Source organism: Anolis sagrei, chromosome 1, assembly GCF_037176765.1.
Source record: "Anolis sagrei isolate rAnoSag1 chromosome 1, rAnoSag1.mat, whole genome shotgun sequence".
Classification (NCBI taxonomy): domain Eukaryota; kingdom Metazoa; phylum Chordata; class Lepidosauria; order Squamata; family Dactyloidae; genus Anolis; species Anolis sagrei.
In genome coordinates this window covers 284,298,184-284,321,011 of record NC_090021.1, presented here as the reverse complement: position 1 = coordinate 284,321,011, position 22,828 = coordinate 284,298,184, and the positions used below count along the sequence as shown (strand labels likewise).

At 40.3% G+C, this 22,828-nt stretch overlaps 1 protein-coding gene across 1 annotated transcript; it reads left to right on the top strand.

Moving 5' to 3' along the window:
* Positions 1 to 1,530: 1,530 nt before the first annotated feature.
* SYNJ2BP (synaptojanin 2 binding protein) lies at positions 1,531 to 15,719 on the top strand. Its single transcript, XM_060761791.2, has 4 exons — positions 1,531 to 1,744; positions 9,078 to 9,214; positions 11,933 to 12,028; positions 13,643 to 15,719. Exons 1-4 carry the CDS (start codon positions 1,681 to 1,683, stop codon positions 13,781 to 13,783), a joined length of 438 nt encoding a protein of 145 aa, XP_060617774.1. The 5' UTR covers positions 1,531 to 1,680; the 3' UTR covers positions 13,784 to 15,719.
* Positions 15,720 to 22,828: the final 7,109 nt, after the last annotated feature.

Below are 22,828 nucleotides of genomic sequence, written 5' to 3'. Positions count from 1 at the left end.
CTTGTCTTCATTGTGGCTTGCAGGAAGCCCCTCACCTGGCTTGCACTGCCCATCAGGCCTGACAAGCTGCAAAAGCCAGGTGAGGGAGGCAAGACCGCGCGGCCTGGCCTTGCGGGAAGCTCCTCGCTTGGCTTGTGCCGCTTGCTAGGCCTGATGGGCAGTGCGAGCCAGGCGAGGGGCTTCCTGCATCGCCAGCCAGCCCACACGATTCTGCCTCCCTTGCCTGGCTTTTGCCGCTTGCCAGACCTGGCGGGCGGTGCGACCCAGGTGAGAGAGGCACCACTGCGCAGCCTGGCCTCGCGGGAACACCCTTGCCTGGCTCACGCCACCAGTCGGGCCTGGCAAGTAGCAAAAGCCAAGTGAGGGAGGCAGCACTGCATGGCCTGTCCTCACATTTTGCCTCTTGTCCTGGTCACACTGCCTGCTAAACTTGGCAGGCAGCAAAAAACGGACAACAGAGGCAGCACTGCGCAGCCTGGTGGAGGGGACGGGGCCAATGGTCATGGCGCCGCAACTCCTCCGAAATGGCCAGGTGACCCCTCTGGGGGTCTCAATCCCCAGGTTGAGAACCACTGATCTAGACCAAATTTGGCACAAATACTCAATGTGCTCAATATGCTGGGAAAACAGACATTGCCATTTGGGAGTTGTAGTTGCTGGAATTCATAGTTCACCTACAATCAAAGAGCATTCTGAACCCCACCAGTGATAGAATTGGGCCAAAAGAAAAGAAAAGAAAAGAATTGGGCCAAACTTCCCACACATAACCCCCATGCCTTGAAGGAACTTGCTGGTGCGAGCCTCCCTCCAACCTCACACACTCCTTCAGGGAGAGTGTAACCTATTCATTTAGGGAACATTATCTATCTACATCTATTGATTCATATATTCATTCATTTATTTATTTCCAACATTTGTACCTCATCCTTCTCAACCCCGGAAGGGGGACTCAGGGCGGCTTAAGGTAAAGGTTTCCCCCTGAAATTAAGTCCAGTAGTGTCCGACTCTGGGGTGTGTTGCTCATCTCCATTTCTAAGCTAAAGAGCCGGCGTTGTCCATAGACACCTCCAATGTCATGTGGCTGGCATGGCTGCATGGAGCGTTACAGGGCAGCTGACAATGGCAAAAATTCAATGTCAACACATACAAACTACATACACAATATATAACATTACACATTAAATAAAACCATTGAGTTAAAATCCATTTTAAAACATGTAGCAAATATTATCTATCTACATGTATTATTTATTTTTAAAAAACTTTTATCTGTGTATTCATTTAGAGAACGTTCTTTATTTGGGGCATATTATTTATCTATTTATTTAGGGGAGGCATGGGCAAACTTGGGCCTTCCAGGTGTTTTGGACTTCAACTCCCGCCATTCCTAACAGCCTCAGGCCCTGGGCCTGAGGCTGTTAGGAATGGCGGGAGTTGAAGTCCAAAACACCTGGAAGGCCCAAGTTTGCCTATTCCTGATTTAGAGGTGAGGACTACGACTCCCAGACTCCTTTGCGGCGCCGCTTGATTCCTTCCTTCCTGTCTGGGTCAAAACTGAAAGCGCTGCTGGCGCTCCAGCAGCCGTCTCGCCATCCGCCTGTTTCACCTTCAGCGGCGGAGATCGGAGGGCGGAAGGCGGCCTGGCTTCCGGGGGAGAGGCAAAGGGACGACTGCAGCGGCATGAACGGCGGAGTGGAGTGCCTCCTCTCGGAGGAAGCCATCGACCTCACGCGGGGGCCTTCAGGTTAGAAACCCAGCACCTTGCCTTCCCTCCCGCTCTTCTCCCTGACCTCTAGGTGCAGACACACTTGGAATTAACGCGGTTTTGACCCCGCTTCCACCTGCATGGGATGCCCGGGAGTTGTAGTTCTACCAACTTCAGTCTTCTTGGCCAAATGCTCGCCAAACCACTTCCATGCCAAAGGCAGGGTTTGGTTTGGATTGCCATGGCCTTCTTCTGAGGCTGAGAGAGTGTGACCCTCACAAGGGCACTCTGCCAGAAGTAGGCTCCTTCCACACAGCTGAATAAAATCCCACATTTTCTGCTCTGAACGGGAATATATGGCAGTGTGGACTCAGGGGCCTTCCAGACAGGCCCTATAGCTCAGGATATGATCCAAGGTTTTCTATTTATCTCAGACTATCTAGCAGTGGGGACTCTTATAATCGAGTTTAAAGCCGAAAAACTGCCTTCAGATCCTGGGGTGTAGGGCCTCTCAGCTAATTTATTTATTTATTATTTATTTAGAGCTCTTCTCGACCTCCGAAGAGGGACTCAGGCCGGCTAACAGCAGAAAATTTAACACAAATATAGTAAAGATAATAGCATCATAATACATTAATACAAAAGACATTAAAGTACAGATCATACAATATCATACAATTACAAAAGCCAGGTCGTCGGAATAACCCACGCCCCTTCCACCCAGCTGAATAAAACCCCACATTATCTGCTCTGAACAGAAATATATGCCAGTGTAGACTCAGATAACCCAGTTCAAAGCAGATATTGTGGGATTTCTTGCCTGGATATTCTGGGTTATATGGCTGTCTTGAAGGCCCCGTAGACTCTTCAGCCCCATCCAAACTGACCATATCATCCAGTTCCAGGAATAATAATAATAATAATAATAATAATTATTATTATTATTATTTATACCCTGCTACCATCTCCCCTAGGAGCCCCCGGTGGCGCAGTGGGTTAAAGCACTGAGCTGCTGAGCTTGTTGATCGAAAGGTCGCAGGTTCGATTCCGGGGAGCGGCATGAGCTTCCGCTGTCAGCCCTAGTTTCTGCCAACCTAGCAGTTCAAAAACATGCAAATGTGAGTAGATCAATAGGTACCGCTCCGGCGGGAAGGTAACGGCGTTCCATGCAGTCATGCCGGCCACATGACCTTGGAGGTGTCTACGGACAACGCTGGCTCTTTGGCTTAGAAATGGAGATGAGCACCACACCCCAGAGTCAAACATGACTGGACTTAATGTCAGGGGACTACCTTTACCTTTACCATCTCCCCAAGGGACTCGGTGCGGCTTACATGAGGCCAAGCCCACAATATAACAATACAAGCATTAACAGACACAATACAAAGCAATTTAAAATAAATCTCATACACAGTTAGCATAAACATTAAACAAGGTACAGTGCACATTTTAAAAAAAATCTATGGCTGGGCCAAATGTAATTGAAGTTTAAAAAAAATAATGCTAGGCATGAACAAGATAGAGGAGGTGGGGCGTTGGTAGAAACATACAAGCAGTCCTAAATCAGTATAAAGTGCTTTTAGAGGACATAATGCTAAGGGTTGATTAACATAAAGGGATACAATGCACAGTTATAATAGTTATGGACAATTAGGATTGTAGTCCACCACATCTAGACGGAGAACCAGTATGGTGCAATGGTTTGCACATAGGACTAAGGGTGCATCTCCACTGTAGAATGAATGCAGTTTGACACCACTTTGAATACCATGGCTTATTGCTGTGGAATCCTGGAAGTTGTAGTTTGGTGAAGCAACAGCACTCTTGGGGAGGGAAGGCCTTGTAAAACTACAACTCCGGTGACTTGATAGCATAAAGTGGTGTCAAACTGCATTCATTCTACAGTAGAGATACGCCCTTGGACTGTGGGAGTCCAGGGTTCAATCCCTTGCTCATCCTCGGAGGAAGATAAAACAAAAAACATCTCATGAGAAGTTCATTTTGTGGTCATCATAAATTGGTTTGAAAGTGCGAAGAACATCCTTGGTTACAGAAGGATCTGCGTCTCAGCTTTATGTTTGATACTGCAGCAGAAGATGGTGGTAATCTGCAGAATAAAGTTTTAGATTGGTAACTTTAGTTCAAATCCTGCAACTCTTAGTGTGTCTGGTTTTGGATCTTTGGGACACATCCGATTTAATCTGCTATTTGAAATTAAGCGGGATTGAGTCTGGTTGGTATGAATGAATGAAACTTTATTTCTGTCTTGCCCTATCTCCCCAGTGGGGATTCAGTGTGGCTTACAATATATAGAGAGGCAAACATTCAGTGCCATATAAAAATGCGAAATAACATAAACCAAAAGATAAAACTCAATTTAACATTCACACAAGTATCAAATACAGTCAGACAATTGAACAAAGACCAACAAATTCACAATATAATCTGAGCAGCCTCAAACTGTGACCCTCCAGTTGTTTGGGCCTCCAACTCCCAGAAGCCCTAACGAGCTTGTTCAATTGTCGGGAATTCTGGGAGTTGAAGGCCCAAACAGCTGGAGGGCCGCAGTTTGAGGATGCCTGCTATAACCATTTCATATTTAACAGGGTTTTTTTTGAAATAATAATAATAATAATAATAAACTTTATACCCCACCACCATCTCCCCAATGGGGACTCGGAGCGGCTTACATGGGGCCAAGGCCAGACAACATGTTACAGCAAAATAACACCAAAACATTGACAATAAACAGCAAAATTACATAGAAAAAGAATTTATACACACACAATAACAAAATAACATTCCAATAAACACATTCACAATAACAGTGGGCAGGCCACATGTACAGGATAAAATTATTAAAAGACTCTAATGAGATAAAAATAGGAGCAGGTTATTTGCTGGACATGAGACTGACGGGAACCTCCAGATCGTGTTTGGAAACAATTGCGCTTGAAACCATGCAGAACATGCAGTACTACCATGCAGTAGACATATACAAACAGAAGTAAATCCAAAACCCACAAAAAAGTGATGCCTTTATTGGCCAGCCAAAATGCAGAGAGCTACTGCTAGTCTGCTTGACAATCCTTTGAAACAAGAAGTGTGGAGAGTACTGTATATGCCTTCTTTTAAAGGGAAATTGCACTGCTTAGGGTGCATGTGCACTGTCAAAATAATCCAGTTTAATGCCATTTTAACTGCCAAGACTCAATGCTATGGAATTATGAGAGTTGTGGTTTGATGACATCTTGGGCAGAGAAGGCTGAAGGCCTTGTAAAACAGCAACTCCCATGATTCCATGGCATTGAGTCATGTCAGTTAAAGTGGTATCAAATTGCATTAATTCTGCAGTGTAGATGCACCCTTAGACACTTTTTTGGATATGGATTTCTTTTGAAACATGCTTGGCGTTAGGGTAAAAATATTGAGCTTCTATTTATTGGATTCTACAAGAGCACCAAGAAGAGTTGAAGTGACTATAAAAATGGACTCACCTGCATTGTTGCTGTTAATTCTAAATAACTTCAGGAGTGATGATCCAGATGATGGCGATCTACATCTTCCAGCATTTTTCACTGTATCAGTTAGCTATGGCTGCTGGAATTTGCAGTTCAACAGCAAATGGAGGATTGTGCGATTTCCTTCCCTAACCAGAACAATAAACTAGTTTTTAAAATAATTTGCTTTGCTCTATAATAGAATAGGGATCCCAGGGGAGGAAGGAAAGCAAGGAAGAGGGGTGGAAAAAACAAGTCATTGCTTTACTGATCTTGCTTTTTGTTCACATGTTTCTAATTATTGTTAGCCAAATTATTCTTTTCATCCCAAGAAGAGTGCCATACAGTACTTTGTCAGTTTAATTTTATACTATACAGTTTTGATATTTTTGCTCTCAGCTTCTTTGGTGTATGTTATGTTATTGTTTATTATTATCACATCTATTAATATGCCGCTTTTTCTCTCTTAAAAAGGACCCAAAGCAGCCAGCAATGCTAAAAACAACACAATGTATAATTTAAAACATAAGACATAAGAACACTGAAAGAGAAGTAAACATAGGAGTATTAAAAATAAATAGATAAAACCAATATTTCTGCTTTTGTCTTCAAATAATAAAGCAACTCTGTGAGAATGAGCAATATATTAATATTTACCTATCTGCATATTGGAGGTTCTAGTGTACTATATATGTACTATTGGATTCACTGTTGTTAAATGCGTGTATTTCTAGAGTAGGTAATCAACTGGTAATTAAGCAAATGTGATATTTCACATTCCTGGAAACACTAAGGCAATAAAATCTCAGCATTGAAATAGAAACCAGTGAACAGCTTTAGAGTAGAGAAAATAGAGCATAGAACCAAAATGGGAAAGTTATTTTTTTCCTGTTGTTAGTGACATCTAGTGACAAATTGAAGTAATATTTATAATAATACCATAGAAATTGGTTGTAGGCAGCCATGTGTTTTATAACTGAAAATATATATACTTAAAAAAGAAATCTACATTGGCTGTCAGTTAACTAATCATATCGAAGAAGGAATTGTTGCTTTGATGTGTCTGTATTATGGCCTGGTGTTTATGTTGGCATATCATTGTTCTGTTTTATTGAGCTATTTTTAGTGCATATTTTGTTCTTTCATAAATAATATGAAATATCTGAGATAATTTTAGTACATTCAGATTGGGAGAGGGAGCAATCTATGTAAATAATGATTACATGGTATGCCCCCAAAGAGTGATGTGAGTGCAAAACATTTCTGAATCAAGAAACATTTTGGTAATTTAGCACTAAACATGAAAGTGATACATGTGGAGAAGTAACATATTGATCTGAGTTCCTCTAACCAGTTAAAGGAATGCTGGTAGACTTCTGCAATTCAAAATAAATGCAATTGGCCAATATCTACAATGGATTTTCATATTCGGTGCTACTGGAATTGGGTCTTTTTTGCTTCCTTGCTACTGCTGCAAACCCTCAGGGTACCAGAAACCTGTTCCAGGTGTTTCCCAGCCTTCCAAAGCAGGTTTCATGTTGCTCTTTCAGAAAATGATGAGATCCAACAGATGTGAATTCAGATTAATATTTGCCCCAGAACTGAAGATGACTGTTCCGGGACAAATAGAACTATATGTATTTTATTCTGTGAAATCATCTCTTTACAACCAAATAGATCACTGGTTCCCAATCTTTTGTCCTCCCAGAAATTCCACCCATTTTACCAGCTGTTAGGAATTGTTGGATCTGAAGTCCAAAACACCTGAAGGACCAAAGGTTGGGAAACATTGCCATAGATGATTTTCAGAGAAAAATTTCCCATCCTCTGCCTTTTTATTCACACAAGTTATACCTTCCCGTTGGCATTCCTACTTTTTGTCTTCCCAAATTTCCTGACCAAAGCATCCCTGGCCATCCAGGGGTGCTTTAGTTGTGTGTTATCTGTATAAGAAAGAAGCCCAGCAATGAAGGAAGTATAATGAACTTTATTTGTGTTATAGAAACCTTGTTCCTGTAAATAGTGTAACCATATTATTTTACTACAGAGAAAAGCCTCCTTTAAAAAAATTAATTTATTGTATCATACATAGAAACATACAATCATCAAAATTGAGCAGTCAAAATACCAGTATTTTTCCCCAATCCCACCACCACCAGATGGGGATGTGGTGTAGAGAAAAGCCTCATATGGAAGAGATAACTGCTCTGTGTGTTTTTGTTCTTTCTATCACTCTGGGCTACTGGTGCTAATAAGTTACTCTGCTGTACATTTATGGCGAGGGTCTTTTGTTAACAATAAGCCCACTCGCCCAACAGGACTTTGATATGTCTTCCTGCCTGGCTGAAGAGGGTTGGACTAGATATCCTTTGGGGATCTCTTCTTCATACTTGTCCTCACTCCCCTCCCTTTCTTCCTCCTCAACTGTGGCTTGGGTCTCTATTTGGGCCACTGCCAATGGGATGGAGGTGGAAAACCAAGGAGGACAAGGAGGAGCAGGATAGCAGGGCCTCAGGCTGCTGCTGCTTTATATTGTGGCGTTGTTGTCTTGTGTGTTACTAAGACTAGTCAGGGGCCATTTGTGCACTGCATGAGGCATCTAACGATAATCCTGGGAAATTTATGTTATTACATTTTAGAGAGTTAGCATACTATGGTGGTTGGAGTGTTGGCCAAGGGCTCATGCAACCTGGGCTCAGCCTCAGAGACCCCTTGGATGATTTTTGGCAAGAAAAACTTTTAGCTTCAAAGAAAGGCAACAATAGCCCATCTCTGAACAAATCTTGCCCAGAAAACCCTGTGATAGGTTCACCTTAGGACTAATAAAAGATAAAATCCTAAGGCAAACAGATCACAGGGTTTTCTGGGCAAGATTTTTTTTCAGTGATTTAGTTAATAAAATATAAATTATTTAGTCTTGAATGTGCTATTAAATTCTTTTTCCCCTCCTCGCTCCCCCTTTATGGTTTATTTTAGCATGAACGTTTATGGAGTTCAGTCTTCTTCAGACACATTGATGGCATTAATATTAAACCTCATGTATGTTAGCAGTTACGTAGATGTGGGGGTGAGATCAGAGGATAATATGAAGCAGAATGATGCAGTGTATGACCTTGTTCAGAGACCTTCATGCTGTTGCGTAGGATGTACAGGTTTGGCAGGCTGGTCGAGAGTTCTCATGTGTGAAAGCCAAATGTCTGCTTAATAAGAGTCGGTTTCCTTGAAGTCAGACGCTTTGTTGGGAGAATTCAGTATGCCACATACCTTGTTATGAGGCCTTATGTATCAGTATATATAGTGTGCCAACAACCTGCCTACTAATGGACTGAATGTACGAGTGCTGTGCATATATAGTACATAATTTAAAACATCTCTGATACTTGCCAGTGAGAGGTTTCCTTCATAATACTGATGGCGATGGAGATTTTCATTGGCATTATGGAATTGTACTTTTCCTCTTTTAATGGGTTCACTGAAAATCCCCGCTCTAGCACTGTATTAAGTTTTAAAATATAGATACAGTTGCTGGCTACATAATTAAAATAACATCTAGGTTATTTTAGATGATTTTATTGCTGCTATTGTATTAATTTGATTATTTTAATTAGTTATAACTGTTGTCGTTATATTGTATTTTGTATATTGTATTTTGTGAACTGTTGGGCATCGAATTGTGCCTTTTGTAAGTCGCCCTGAGTCCCCCCTAGGGGGTTGAGAAGGGCGAGGTAGAAGCACTCCAAACAAACAAACAAACAAACAAACAAATAAATATGTTAAATAGATGGGAACAGCCACCTTTAATTTTCCTGAGCTCTAGGTTTTCTTCTTGCATTGAAGGTTCTCATTGTTCTCCAACCTGCTCTTGTCTTTAGGACTGGGATTCAATATAGTTGGTGGGAGAGACCAACAGCACATCTCCAATGACACTGGCATCTTTGTTAGCCGGATCAAAGAAAATGGAGCTGCGGCACTGGATGGACGCCTACAGGAAGGAGATAAAATTTTAACAGTGAGTCATTTCAAGGACAACAAGAATTATCCATATTTCCTCAAGTCTGATGTGCCATTTAATCTAATGCACACCTCAGTTTTCAAAACTCTAAAACAAAAATGCTGGTAAATATAATGCGCAATGACAAAAAGTACACTCTTTGTAATTTGGCCAAAAAAAGGTGCACATTACAATGACTGCATGCTTGTAATTCCCTCTTTAAAAACAAACATGTTAGAACACCAAGGCTTCCAGCAATGGAAAAGAAATCCTTGAGGTGCATCTATGCTGTAGAATGAGTCCACTTTAACTGCCTTGGTTCAAAGCTATGGAATCCTGGGGGCTGTAGTTTGACAAGGCCTTGAGCCTCCTCTGCCAAAGGGTGTGGATGCCTCATCAAACTACAGGATTACATAGCATTGAGCCATGGCAATTAAATTAGAGATGGCATCTCTCAATTAGGAGTTCCAGGTGCTCCTGAAGTAGCTTTCCCTTTTGCTTTGGCTCAGCACTAAGATTACCATATTATGCGAATCTAATGCATACCCTAATTTGACAAATTTAGCCAAAAGAGGCGAGCATTATATTTGAGTAAATATGGTATTTACTTATTATTTTTTTAAAATTATATCCCACCTTTCTCCCAATGTGGGATTCAGTGTGGCTTACTATTATTTGTAAAAAGTTAATCTAAAATGTTAGGAGTACATGCCCCCCCCCCCCCCCCCGCCTTGGAGGAAAGCTTGGTCCCACAACCCCATTTTTTATGAGCTCCCCTTCTCAAATAACCTACTTTTCCTTTTATCTCACCCGAGTTTTTTTAATCATTTTATTCTGCACATGTGGCCCACCCATTGTTAACTGTGATTGTGTTTATTGTAATTTTATATTGCTAATGTATTCATATGTTTTTATGTAATTATGATGTTGTTGTTTGTTGCTTGTGTTTTTTGTTTTATTTTGCTGTAATTTGTTGCTTGGGCTTGGCCTCATGTAAGCCGTCCCGAGTCCCCGTTGGGGGAGATGGTGGCGGGGTATAAATAAAGATTATTATTATTATTATTATTATTATTATTATTATTATTAAGCGATTGCTATTGTTGTGTACCTTCAGGTTGCTTTTTACTTATGGCAACCCTAAGGTGAACCTATCATGGGTTTTTCTTGGCAGAATCTGCTCAGAAAAGCTTTGCTTTTAAGGTCGAGAAAGTGTAACATGTCCAAGGTCATTGAGCATTATGTACTCCAGATGTGGACAGCGAAGAGTCTTTGGGTCATGAATGTTTGCTGTCTATATGGGCAAATCTCCTGAAAATTATTGATTCCCCACCACCACCCTCAATTTAGTGGTAAAATGTCTTGGAATTGTGTCATCTTGTGCTCTTTATTTTATATTATATTGTAAACCTGTGTGTTTATTCAGTTATTACACAGCCCACCCACTCCCCATTTTTTGATATTTTGGTTTTTTTGGTCCATACCCTGGGGTTATTTGGGGCACTAATTAAAAAAATTGTATTAGATAGAGTGCATCAGCTCTAGTTTCTTAGATATGGTTATGACAATTTTCTTTGGGCAAGTAGATAGCAACTGGTATGTGGCATATGTTTTGTATCTCAAAAACTAGAGCTGATAGGGGGAAATAGGTGCCATTTTTGAAATCAGTGGGTCAAATATATCCAGAAACAAGACTAATATTTGAGGCACCAAATTGTGTGGTGGCCAGTGAATTCACATTGCTTTATGGGGTGTTTACTCCCAAGTATATTAATATAGGATTTTTTTATTGGTTTCGTTCATAGTCAGTCTATGAACCAAACCAAATTACTAAAATTACATTTTGGGTAGCTAAAAGAGCAAGTTCTAATTAAAGCATGAGAACATGTGCAATAAAAACACCACTAAAAACTCATAAATAAGAACAGAAGCTCTCATTAGATTAAAAATAATTTCAGCTGCAGATCTTTTTAGATGCCCCAAACCTGTCCAAATAAAGATGTCTGCTTGCCAACTGAAGGGCAACAGAATGGATTGTGCCAGGCTTTCCTTGCCAAAGAATTCCAGGGCCTGGAACTGCATCCCTGTTTAACAGTTAAAGCTTTTAAGAGTTGAAGATATTCCATTTTGTTTTACTGTTTTGGATGCTTGCATTTAATTTTGTTTCAAAATGTTCAAAATGGGAACATAGCACACATCTGTAGAAGCAACACCCGCAGTCTCATTTAATACGTTCAACATATTCTATGTCCTCCAGAACAACTCTGGCATTCTTGAGCTAGGTATGCTTTGTTTCAATAGGATTTGCTATTATCTGCAGTTCTGTATATCCATGTGAAATCTGGGAACATATCCCTTGTGGATCATATTATATATGGTTGTTGATTATGTGTGAATAGTAAGCATTTGTACTGCTGGTTGCTGCTTTTTGTTTTGTTTTTAATGTAAAGCTTTGAATATGTAAAATTCTATTTTTAAAAGTAATGTAAGCAGGGTTGTTCTTACATCTTGTGTAACAAAATTGTAGTTTTGTAGTAATGATCATTAACCTGAGAGCAAGGAACCATTTTTTTTCTTTTTGTTTTGTTATTTTACTTGTAAAGTTCATACAGCGATGGTGCTGCATAAATCAATACCACTGTTGGTGAAATCATTATCACTGTTTACCTAAACTGACTTGTCTACTTGTGGATAAAATTATTCTGTTCAAACTGACCTGAATGATGGTGTTTTTTGCAGGTTAATGGTGAGGAGCTGACGGACATGCTCCATCAGGATGCTGTGGATCTCTTTAGGACTGCTGGTGACCACGTTTCCTTAAAGGTTCAACACAGGGTGTGTATTCATGGATCCAGAGATCTATCACTTTACTTCATCTTTGCAGATGATGAATGTTATTAAGTGAGAAGGAATGAGAAATCCTTCTTGTCATTGCGGAGATGTTAAAGATTAATTTTTGAAGTCTCATATGTGCTTGTGACTTTTCTGGTAACTTTTCCACTCTGCTGTAAACAGTTGCAAATTTGTCAATGTAGACAGATAGATGTCTTCACAAAAGTTTAAGTGTGCCTTAACATTGTAAACTAGCCAATCCTCAATCTGATACTATAAGGATTTGTTAGATTACACCTGTCAACATCAGGAATGATGACAGATGAATTCCAGCACATCAGGAGGGTAATATTCTGTAAAAGGTTTTCTGTAAATGGTTATCATTTCCATATACATGCATCCACATTGTTAATAGCATTCACCATCTGAAATGGGCAAGCTAAAATCTTCTCGTGCATAACTTTATGTATTTGCTTGTTTGTTTACTTCACTTGTATACTGCTTTTCTCACCCCAGGGGGGACTCAAAGTGGTTTCCAACATATTTATGGCAAAATTTAATGCCTCACATATATATGGAACTTAACATAAAACAACACTACATATATCTATTGATTAGATCATAAAAACGTAACAACATTTAAACATTAAAACATGGAGTTAAAAACATATTAATATAAACGTTAAACATTAAAATCACATCCAAAAATCATGGTCCAAGGCCATTCCAAATATCAAATGTCAATTGATCATAATCCCTGATCATTCTTTGTTTTCCTTACTGCCCAAAGGCTTGGTCCCATAGCCAAGTTTTTACTTTTTTTCTGAAGACCAGGGGGAGGGTGCTGATTTAATTTTGATGGAAAGGGAGTGCTATAGGCGAGGAGCCACCACTGAGAAGGCCTATCTCTTGTCCCCACCAGTTGCGCCTGCGAGCAGGTTGATCTTAACCTCCAAGATGTTTCATAATGGGAGATACGTTTGGGGCCAGAACCGTTCAGGGCTCCGTAGGCTAAAGCCAGCACTTCGAATTGTGCTTGAAAGCAGACTAGGAACCAGTGGAGCTGACGTAACAAGGGGGTCATGTGCTCCCTATACCCCACACCAGTGAGCAGTCTGGCTGCCGCCCACTGGACTAATTGGAGCTTCCGAACAGTCCTCAAAAGCAATCCCACGCGGAGTGCGCCGCAGTATTCTATTCAGATGCAACCAGAGCGTGGACTACTGTGGCCAACTTTCTTATTGAAGAGACTGTTTAAGACAGTTTTAGGGTGCGGGTAAGAGGCAGAAAGAAACTGTAAAAGATAAAAACAAAACATAAAATCAGACATGTAGTTTTGCATGTTCTTTGGCATGTGGGAAATGTCTGAAGGAAGAATGAATTAAAACAAACCCCTGTATATATTAGCCATATCTCATTAAAGTGTAACATGGACACCAGCTTTCAAGACTTAATGATTCCTACAGCTTTGCCAAATATTAACTTTAATCAGAGTGCTCCAGTTTCTTGTCAGGAGAGTCTTGGTCATGCTTGATTTGGGAAGTACATTCATTATTTGTTTACCTGTCTTTCTTTCGATGTAATATCTGTCATACAGTTACTTTTTTCCCCTTACAGCTGATGCCCCAGAATGGTCCCTCAAGCCACCGAGGGGATGGAGACCCAGGAGGCGTTCCTTTGGCTGTGATTTTGGTGCCTGGACTGGCCATAACGGTGGCTGTAGTATGGGCCTTCCTGAGATACCGACAACGGCTGTGACCCACACCACGTCTGGGAGAACTTGATGCACAGCAAAGCCTATAAATCTGAGATGCAATTTAAAGAGAACAAATTGACTGTCTTTGGGTTGTCATTGGGGGAGGAGGGAATCATTGCCTAATGTAAAGTTGCTGACGTGTGTGATGTGATGAATTTCATGCACGTTAGCGATCAGAGTGTTTACGAACCAGGATGTCCCACTTTGCTGGTCCTGCAGAAGTTTGGTTCAGCTTCTTCTGATAATTTTCTTTGGCTCCATGATTTCTCCCATGGCTCTGTGTTTTTAAAACGTGTACTGCAATGCAAGATTGGTGCAGTGAGACTCCCTTGATCCACAGCCTCTTGTTGCTTGTCAGGTTAATTCTGAAACTAGAGGAACACATTTGGGGCAGCCACCCAACACACTGTGGTTTGATAGGGAAAGGGAGGAATATGATGCCTTGGAACAGGACGACCATGATGCCCTGTAAAAAGGAAAGATGTGCCAGTTTAAAGGGTCTCTGAATGGCAGGCAGAGCCTCTAGATGCGGAGTGAAAAGGAGCACTGGATGAGTTCTTAGATATGCCCTTCTAAATCATCATTAAAGATTAAAGTAGTGAGAGATGAAAGCAGTGATGAGTATTTCTATTTCTTAGCCTTTTGGTGAAGGGAGACTGGGTTATTTTCTTTATGACATGCCTTAGGAGAACACATTAAGTTTAATCTACAGTTTGGGGTAGGTTGCTGAAGCCAAGCCATACATGTTGGGATTGGTTTTATAAAGCTAGGAGACATTATGGGAAAGGGCCTGTAATGAAATCACATATGCTAACTAGCAAAACGGTAATGGGCAGATCATTTATTTGGAAGTAAGTTCCACTGAAATAAACTTGAGTGCATATCCAGGTACATATGCATTCAAGATTCAGGCTGAAAGTAAGAGTACTAAAGTTTAAAGGAGGCTTATGAGCTGGCAATGTTTGTTTTGTTAACAGTGGAATTGTGAACCTCTCATTTACGGAAAAAGGTTGAATGTATGGAACATTAAGCCTAATAATCTACCTTTAAAATCATTGCAAGCTGTCTTGGATCAGGTAGATGCCTCTTTGTATTATCTTCTGGGGTATTGGTCACTCTGTGCTTCCAAGTTGAAGCACTCGGAAGGTGGCTTCCCCAATATGTACCAGTAGAAAACAAATATGGTAACAAATTTGCTTTGGAGACATAAACCCAACCTTAGCCATTGTGTAGCTTTCATTCTGCTCCAGCCTGGGGTTGTGAGAGAAATTCATTGAAAAATCACTGCACTGACATAGTGCAACTCATTTTAACCCTAGCCTTGTTTTTGGGCTGGGTAGTCACTGCAGGTGGAATCATTCGGAGGTGAATATCACATATTCACAAACCATTGCCCCATTTCACTTCTAAAGCAATAGATGACATATAGTGTTACATTCCAGTGACTTCTGATTTTGGAGTGATTTAGATGTAATCAGTGTTTGTAGGTGAGGAACAGAGCTTACATTCTTTTAACGATCCAGTGGAACTCAGATTGAGTTTTTGAACTTCTTTTTAAGTTCCCAAATTATTCAGTATCCCTTTCAAGCAATGAATATGCTACACATCCTTTGATTCCGACCTATAAAGGCTTAGTATGGATCGTTTTTAGAGACTTACTTTTGCAGGTTGTAAAGCCAGGAAATGTCTTTTACATAGGCAAAAATATGTAAGATGTGAAATGTAACACTTGAAAGTGGCAAGAATTTCACTTTCAAGTTCGTAAAACTCTCCCACACTGATGGTATTGTACTCTTCAATGATTTGAGCTCACTGGGATAACATCCATTTTACTCTTAAGTGAATGTGTTTTTGTACTTTGGAAAAGAATGTTGATGTATGAGGTCCGTTTGATGCCAAAAATTATATCACATATACAGTATACCTATTGAGAATTTACATTGTGTTTTTCTTTTTCATTTAATGTTTCTTCACATTATTTTTTTTAAGGGTACAGTCAGCCCTCCACATTCACTAAGTTTACTGACCCTTGTGGAAATGAAAAACAATGAATAAGAAAATGGTTATTTTAAAATTTGAGATAATACCTCTCCAGGAATTTCTAGGTTTTCTAGCATTCCCCTGTGGTTAACGTCCACTGGAAGCTGAACATAGAACTGTATTAGAGAACCTAGAAAGATATTATGTTTAGAAATTTCTAGGTCATCCATCACAGCTCGGGGAAATTGATAATTGGGCCACACTGGATCACCTATTTTAGAGATTCCTAGAGAAGATCTCTGAAGTAATCTTTTTGGTCTTTGACTCCAGGAATCCCCCAGTCAGCTTTGGCAGTGACATTATCATCCAAAAAGTAACTTTTACAAGCTCTGTTCCAAACTCACTCCAAATGCATATTCCTCTTTCCCTCAGCTGATGGCATATGTACTCTTTCAATTAACATGGCCTCCTTATCCGCCCCGAGTCCCCCAAGGGAGATAGAGCGGATTATAAATAAAGATTATTATTATTATTATTATTATTATTATTATTATTATTTGTAGTAACAAGACCCTAAAACATGCAGGCCCCTAAAATACGCAGTTGCATATACACAGCAACCACCATTTGTGATTGTGAGCAATTTCACAAGCCAGTACTGAAGTATGCTATTTTGAACACCAAAGGGGAAATAGCATTTTGAATAGTATATGCATCAAAGACTTCAGCAAGTAGAAAATCAACATAGGAAGGAAGTGAAGCTAGACTCTCTATTTAATGTATGGTACCTGGCTTGACAGCAGGTGATGAACCAACCTGGACACAGCATATTATTTGAGAACACAGAAATGCTGGACCACTCTAACAACTACCATGTTAGACTACACAGAGAAGCCATTTAAATCCACAAGCATGCGGACAATTTCATCAGAAAGGAGGAAACCATGAAAATGAACAAAATCTGGCTACCAGTATTAAAAAAATTCAAAAATTACAACAGCAAATCAACAGAGAGGAAATAATCAGGGACAGCTAATCACCTCTCAACAAAAGATTCCCCCAGGCACTAACAAGCCACACCAAAAAAACTGCCAGGCCATTAAATGCTAATCAAGGTGGTCAGTTGAAACATTCACACCTAGCTCCAACAGACAAGAGTTCTTTGTCCCACCCTGGTCATTCCACAGATATATACACCCAATTTTCCTAGTTCCAGCAGACCTCACTACCTCTGAGGATGCTTGCCATAGATGCAGGCGAAACGTCAGGAGAGAATGCCTCTAGAACATGGCTATATAGCCCGAAAAAAACCTACAACAACCCAGTGATTCCGGCCATGAAAGCCTTCGACAATACATTGATAATTATACTAATAATAATAATTATAAATATAATAACACTTTATTTATATTCAGCCCTTCTCCCAAGGGGACTCAGAGCGGATTACAATATATAAACAGACACAGGCTGTTTATATAAACAGATTCAATGCCTTCTTACATGACATACAATGAGACACAAATACAAAGGCAAAGGCTTCTCCTTTCATTTCTGGCTCTGAAGGCGGTGCTCATCTCCAGCTCTGGGAGAAGTGCTCTTTCTCCATTTCCAAGCTGAGGAGCCTGCGTCTGTAGACACCTGATTGTGTGGCCAGCATGACTGCTTGGAGCTTCTTTTTGCCTTTTCCTGCAGTACCTATTGATTTCACATTTGCATGTTTTCGAACTGCTAGGCTGACAGTAGCTAGGGCTAACAGTAGAGCTCACCCCGTCCTGTGAATTTGAACTGCCAACCTTCAGGTTAGCTGTTCAGCAGCATAAGGGTTTAAAAATCATGACTGGTTTCATTTAAAAATACACAAAAGAAGTAGGATGTAGATAAAACTTATAAAAACAATGGTAAAACATGAAAACTAAAACCAAAATTTTACAATTAATTAAAAACAATCAGCAAATTCAGATTAAAAGTTTGTAACTAATAATGTGTTTGTCCAGTGCCCAAAAGGACAGCAAACTGGATGCAAGACGAGCCACATCTTTAGATATGTCTTCTCCTTGGTAGTCAGCTTTCTTGTCTCAAGATCTGGGGGCATACCCAGGAGGTCTTAAACAGTCAATATTTAATGTATCAATAAGTTGTGTAGTGATCTGAGTGTTGGATCTGTACTCTGGGAGTGGGATAAGGTTCAAATACTCGCTCAACAATAGAGGTCCATTGACTGAACTTTGGCAAATCACTATCAGCCTCCTCAAATAGATCTTCCCCCACTGCCACTATTCGAAGACCAGAATGAAAGTTTGAATGGCAATTGCATGGCACTGAAATAAAGTGTAGAATTACATTCTCATAATGTGTCTAGCATCTGCCACAATCCTTGTCCCCTCTTTTTCCTTGTTTGGCAGGGACAGGGAGGGATGGAACAAGTGGCATCCTGCGGCCCTGGTTGACTAGTGACCCAAGAGCCTTTCCTGAACCATGTGCCTTCAAATCTATATACAGTAGCCTATTTTATTGAATACTGAACACAATAAAACCATAGCTGCTCCCAGAACTCTGCTCCCTCCAGTTGTTGCGACCCGCAGATCTCAAGTAGTACAGAAGAAGCTGTTTCTTCAAAAACTGTTATTCAATTTATAATACCTGTCAGCAGGTACCGATTACTGCCTTTCCCCTGCTGAGTTAAGGATAGATGGGGGAGCAGTCCCTCAATAGAAGGAGCTCTACAACACTGGCATTTCCAATTGCCACCTTTTTGATGTGAGCAGCTGAGGGGTTTTTTTTAGCTGTCCTGGGCTGAAATTATCATTGATCAGACTGAAAACTGACCCTTCAAAATTGTTCTGTGGACATCTACAGGGTTTCCAAAGCAAAATGACACTCTCAAGTCGTATGTAGTACAGCTTATTTTGATTTCGAATTTTGTATTGAAAAGCCTTCTTATTGAAAAGGTTGTCTTTGGCATAACAATTTTCTGTTCTCCATCTTCCTTTTATACTTCTTCTGGAGAGACTTGTGAGAACAGTTTCTTGTTTAGCTGTGCTAGCCAGGAAAGGAAAATTGACAGAAAAAAGATCAACAAAAGATGAAAAATGACAAAGGCTAGGTTGTGAATGCTGCATTATTCTTTTTCACATTCAAACATGCCAATCCTTTTTGGTTATCCACATCAAATAAATTGTGATAGAAGTACAGAAAGAGATAATCACTAACTCTCCTTTCTTCCCTTATTTAGAAGAGTCAAAACAGTCATCTTTGCATATGAGCATCAGCAAACTAATAGACAACAGAACTAATAAGAAGATAAATGGAAAACTTTACCATTTTTTCTCAAAAAATGAATCCACCAACTAGAGGCCAAATAGAAGTATACTGATGACACAATGTTTTCTGAGACAGAGTGGCATTTGTGCCTAATATTTACTAGGCTTCCTAATTTGGTCATAGAAATAGTCCATTTTCTAAGGCCTTTTCTGTTCTGGTGTATTTTTGCTTTGCTTTGCTTTGTTATTATTTGTGTTATTTAGCAAGACTTTTATTTAAACCAGCTGAAAAGATAATTATTTAAATGTCATTCTCAATACATTTGGACTGCAGGTCTGTCTGAAATCTCAGCTGATTTGTCTCAGATTAAGACTGTCCTATGAAATAAAAAAGCAAAAGAAATATATATTTGTTTTGTTTATCTAAGAGAAAGCAGAGGAAGGCGCTATTTGTAGGCTGCCTCCAATGGTTTTTCCTTACTTCTTTGGAGAGAACTTCTGGGATGAGAAGCTAGGGGAATGTTCAAGTCTTCTCCATTTCTGTTGTGAACTTCATTAATTCATTGGTTTCTGTTCGGCACTTACCATAGAAACATGAAGTATTAACACCTCAATTATTTCATCACTGTCGACCTTACGAAGCTATTTCTTGATTTAAGACACTGGCTTGGTGAGTGATATCTGATAGGGCTGGGCGGTTTCATTTCGTTAATTCGTAATTCGTTAAAAATTTGTTATTTTTTTGTTAACGAAGCGATAACGAACCATTCTGGAGCAACTTAAAAACAAAACAAATTTTTCAATTCGTTTCGTAAATGCTTCGCATTTCGTTATGTATTCGTTTCGTTATTGGTTTGAGGTCGTTTCGTTATTATTTCCGCATGTCTGGGGCAAGTTTTATAGTTGTTTTTTGTTTAATTTGTGAAAAAAAATTATAATATCACACCAACAGTCAACAACAGAGGGAGAGGGAAGCTTCAGAAGTTCTTTTAGCGTATTGCGCGATCGCGGCCGCCATTAATGAATCGATTTGTTATTGTTTCGTTATTGTTTTGTAATTTTTTTACCATTTACGAAATTTCGTAAATATCGAACTTTTTTTTTAAAAAAAATCTGAATTCTTTTAAATATCGAAACGCAAAAACCCCCAAAAAACGAATCGATTTTAGAAACAAATTTTTCCGTTGTTACCCAGGCCTAATATCTGAACAGAGGATGTGCCGAAGATGTCAATGCCTTGGTCCTTTCATTACAGGCTGCTACTTCCCACCAGATGTCAGGTGGTGCGATACCGATTAAACAGTATAATTTCTCCAGTGGTGTAGGGTGTAGACATCCTGTTATAATGCAGCATGTCTCATTAAGAGCAGCATCCATTGTTTTAACATGGTGAGATGTATTCCACACTGGGCATGCATATTCAGCAGCAGAGTAGCAAAGCATAAGGGAGGATGTCTTCACTCACACAGAAGACAGAAGAACTGCCTGCCTCAGGGGAGCATGCTTGCTCCATCAATGTCTAACATTTACACAAGCCACTGCCTGAAGGGACAGAGAGTTTCATCTATGCTGACAATCATGCCATCACTGCTCAAGCAGGGAGCTTTGAAGGGTTGAACCGAAGCTCTCCAAAGCTTTAGGTGCTCTTACTGCCTATTATAAGGAAAACAAGCTGACCCTAATTCATCTAAAATGCAGACATGTGCTTTTCATCTTAAGAACAGACGAAGCAACTTGAGCTCTGAGGATTACCTGGGAAGGAGCCCAAATGGAGCATTGCAGCACACCAAAATACACGCTCTGACCATGCTCTGACTTATAAGATGCACTGCTTGAATGTCTTAAGATGCTAGAAATGCTTTCATACAAAAGCTGACTGGCATAACCTAGGGATCACAACCAGACACAGAAATAGAGGTGATTTGGTGTGGAGAGAAATTTGCCCCAGCCCTCATGGGGATCCCCAACCCCGCATTAAATCATTTGAAGATACATAAGGGCTGACTCTTTCATTCAGCAATTGAGCTGTCCTCTAGTTGGAACTAGTAAATGGATTTAGACCACAGGAGGCTGCATTAAATGGAGTCAGACTATGGGCCCATACGGTTTAGTACATTGTCATTTCAGCCTGTTCAGCAGTAATTGTATTGGTGCTTTGTTCTTCCTAATTTGCAGCAATACCTGCTTTTATTGCATCTTTACAAAGCTGTTATACATTTATTACAGTTGTGTTAGTTATGATGAATGTAGTTTTTCACTAGCCACTATACCATGAACACAGCTGTACTTGTCCAGATTGTCAATCACAACTTTAGCTGCGTGAATTGGCCCAACATGCCATGCAGTGCTTCTCTGCTTTTCATTTGTAACAGGAAAAGCAATCATTTCTTTCTCAGTCTTGGCAAGCCCAACCAAGGCTCTGCAGTCAGGCAAGAACACAATCTTTGAGCATCTCTTTTCTTCATACTTGCTCAGAGAGAATTACCAGCTCTTGCAGTATTTCTTTGTTACACACTACTGCTATCACAAATATGGGGTTTTATTGTTCTGTTCAGGAAGGTGGTGAGAAATTCTGGTAGATGTTTAAACAGTATCTGCATTTGAACAAGACACGTGGCTAAGTTCATAATAGTTCCAATGAAGCTGGAGCTTTAGCAGAAGAATAAGCTAAAATGGCAGTTAAAGAGAGGCTTGTGCATGCTTAGTTTAGGAGCTCCCGGTGGCACAATGGGTTAAACCCTTGTGCCGGCAGGAATGAAGACTGACAGATCAAAGGTTCAAATCCTGGGAGAACATGGATGAGCTCCCTCTATCAGCTCCAGCTCCCCATGACATACTACACAGATGAAGGTAAAGGCCTTCCCATTTTTTCTATCTCTGGTGTCTGGAGGTGATGCTCAACTCTGGCCATGGGGACATTCTCTTGTTCAATTTTTCCATGCTGAGAAGTCTGTTGTCCATAGTATTACCAGCATGTCTGCATATCTGCATGGGGCACTCTTTCACTTTCCTGCCAAGGTGGTAACTATTGACCTACTCGCATTGCATGCTTTGCATGCATTGCATCTGCTAGGTTGGCAGAAGCTAGGGTTGACAGTCAGGAGCTCACCCTGACTTGCAACTTCAAACTGCCAACCTTTCAGTCAGCAGATTTCCTGCAGCTAGTGGTTTAACGTGCTGTGCTACTGCGGCCCCTTAATACTATGTATCTGATCAAACCCAGGTCAGTTTTATTTATCCTCCAGTGAGGGTCAGTGGTGCTACTGGCTTCAGACACATGCTAGGACTGAACTTCTGTATTTTTGGCATGTAAAATATTACCTGTACCCCTGAGCAGCAGCCCATTGTACCAGAGTGGCATAGCTTGGAGAAGTTACTTTTCTGGGACTACTGTTCTCTGAATTTAATGGCCAGCATGGGCATCGGCTATGCCTATTGGAAGATCCTAGGAGTCACACTCAAAATGGGAAACTTTTCTAAGCTTTGAAGTGGTACAAGGGATGGATGTCAAGTTAGAAGACAGCATTGACACATTCTGAATAGGTATAAGAGTGCAGATTCCAAAATTGTGGATTGATCTAGTATTCTGGGGACAGAAAAAATATAACAAATATAGTTTATTTTTGTATATATTTTTGTGAACAAAAATGTATCTATTTCAGCTACATTTGAATCAAAGAAATGGAGTTGGAAGAGATCATAAAGGCCTTCCAGTTCAAGCCTATTCTGCTCTGCAATAATATACAACTAAAGCACTCTTGGAAGATGCCCATTCAGTCACACATAGTGTGTGACGAGGAATGCTCA

What these genes read in the sequence shown, in the direction of transcription:
- SYNJ2BP (XM_060761791.2), top strand. Translation starts at nt 1,681, where the DNA reads ATGAACGGCGGAGTGGAGTGCCTCCTCTCGGAGGAAGCCATCGACCTC. An exon ending in AAGGAGATAAAATTTTAACA is followed by an intron (nt 9,215 to 11,932) that starts GTGAGTCATTTC and finishes TGTTTTTTGCAG; the next exon opens with GTTAATGGTGAGGAGCTGAC. An exon ending in CCTTAAAGGTTCAACACAGG is followed by an intron (nt 12,029 to 13,642) that starts GTGTGTATTCAT and finishes TTCCCCTTACAG; the next exon opens with CTGATGCCCCAGAATGGTCC.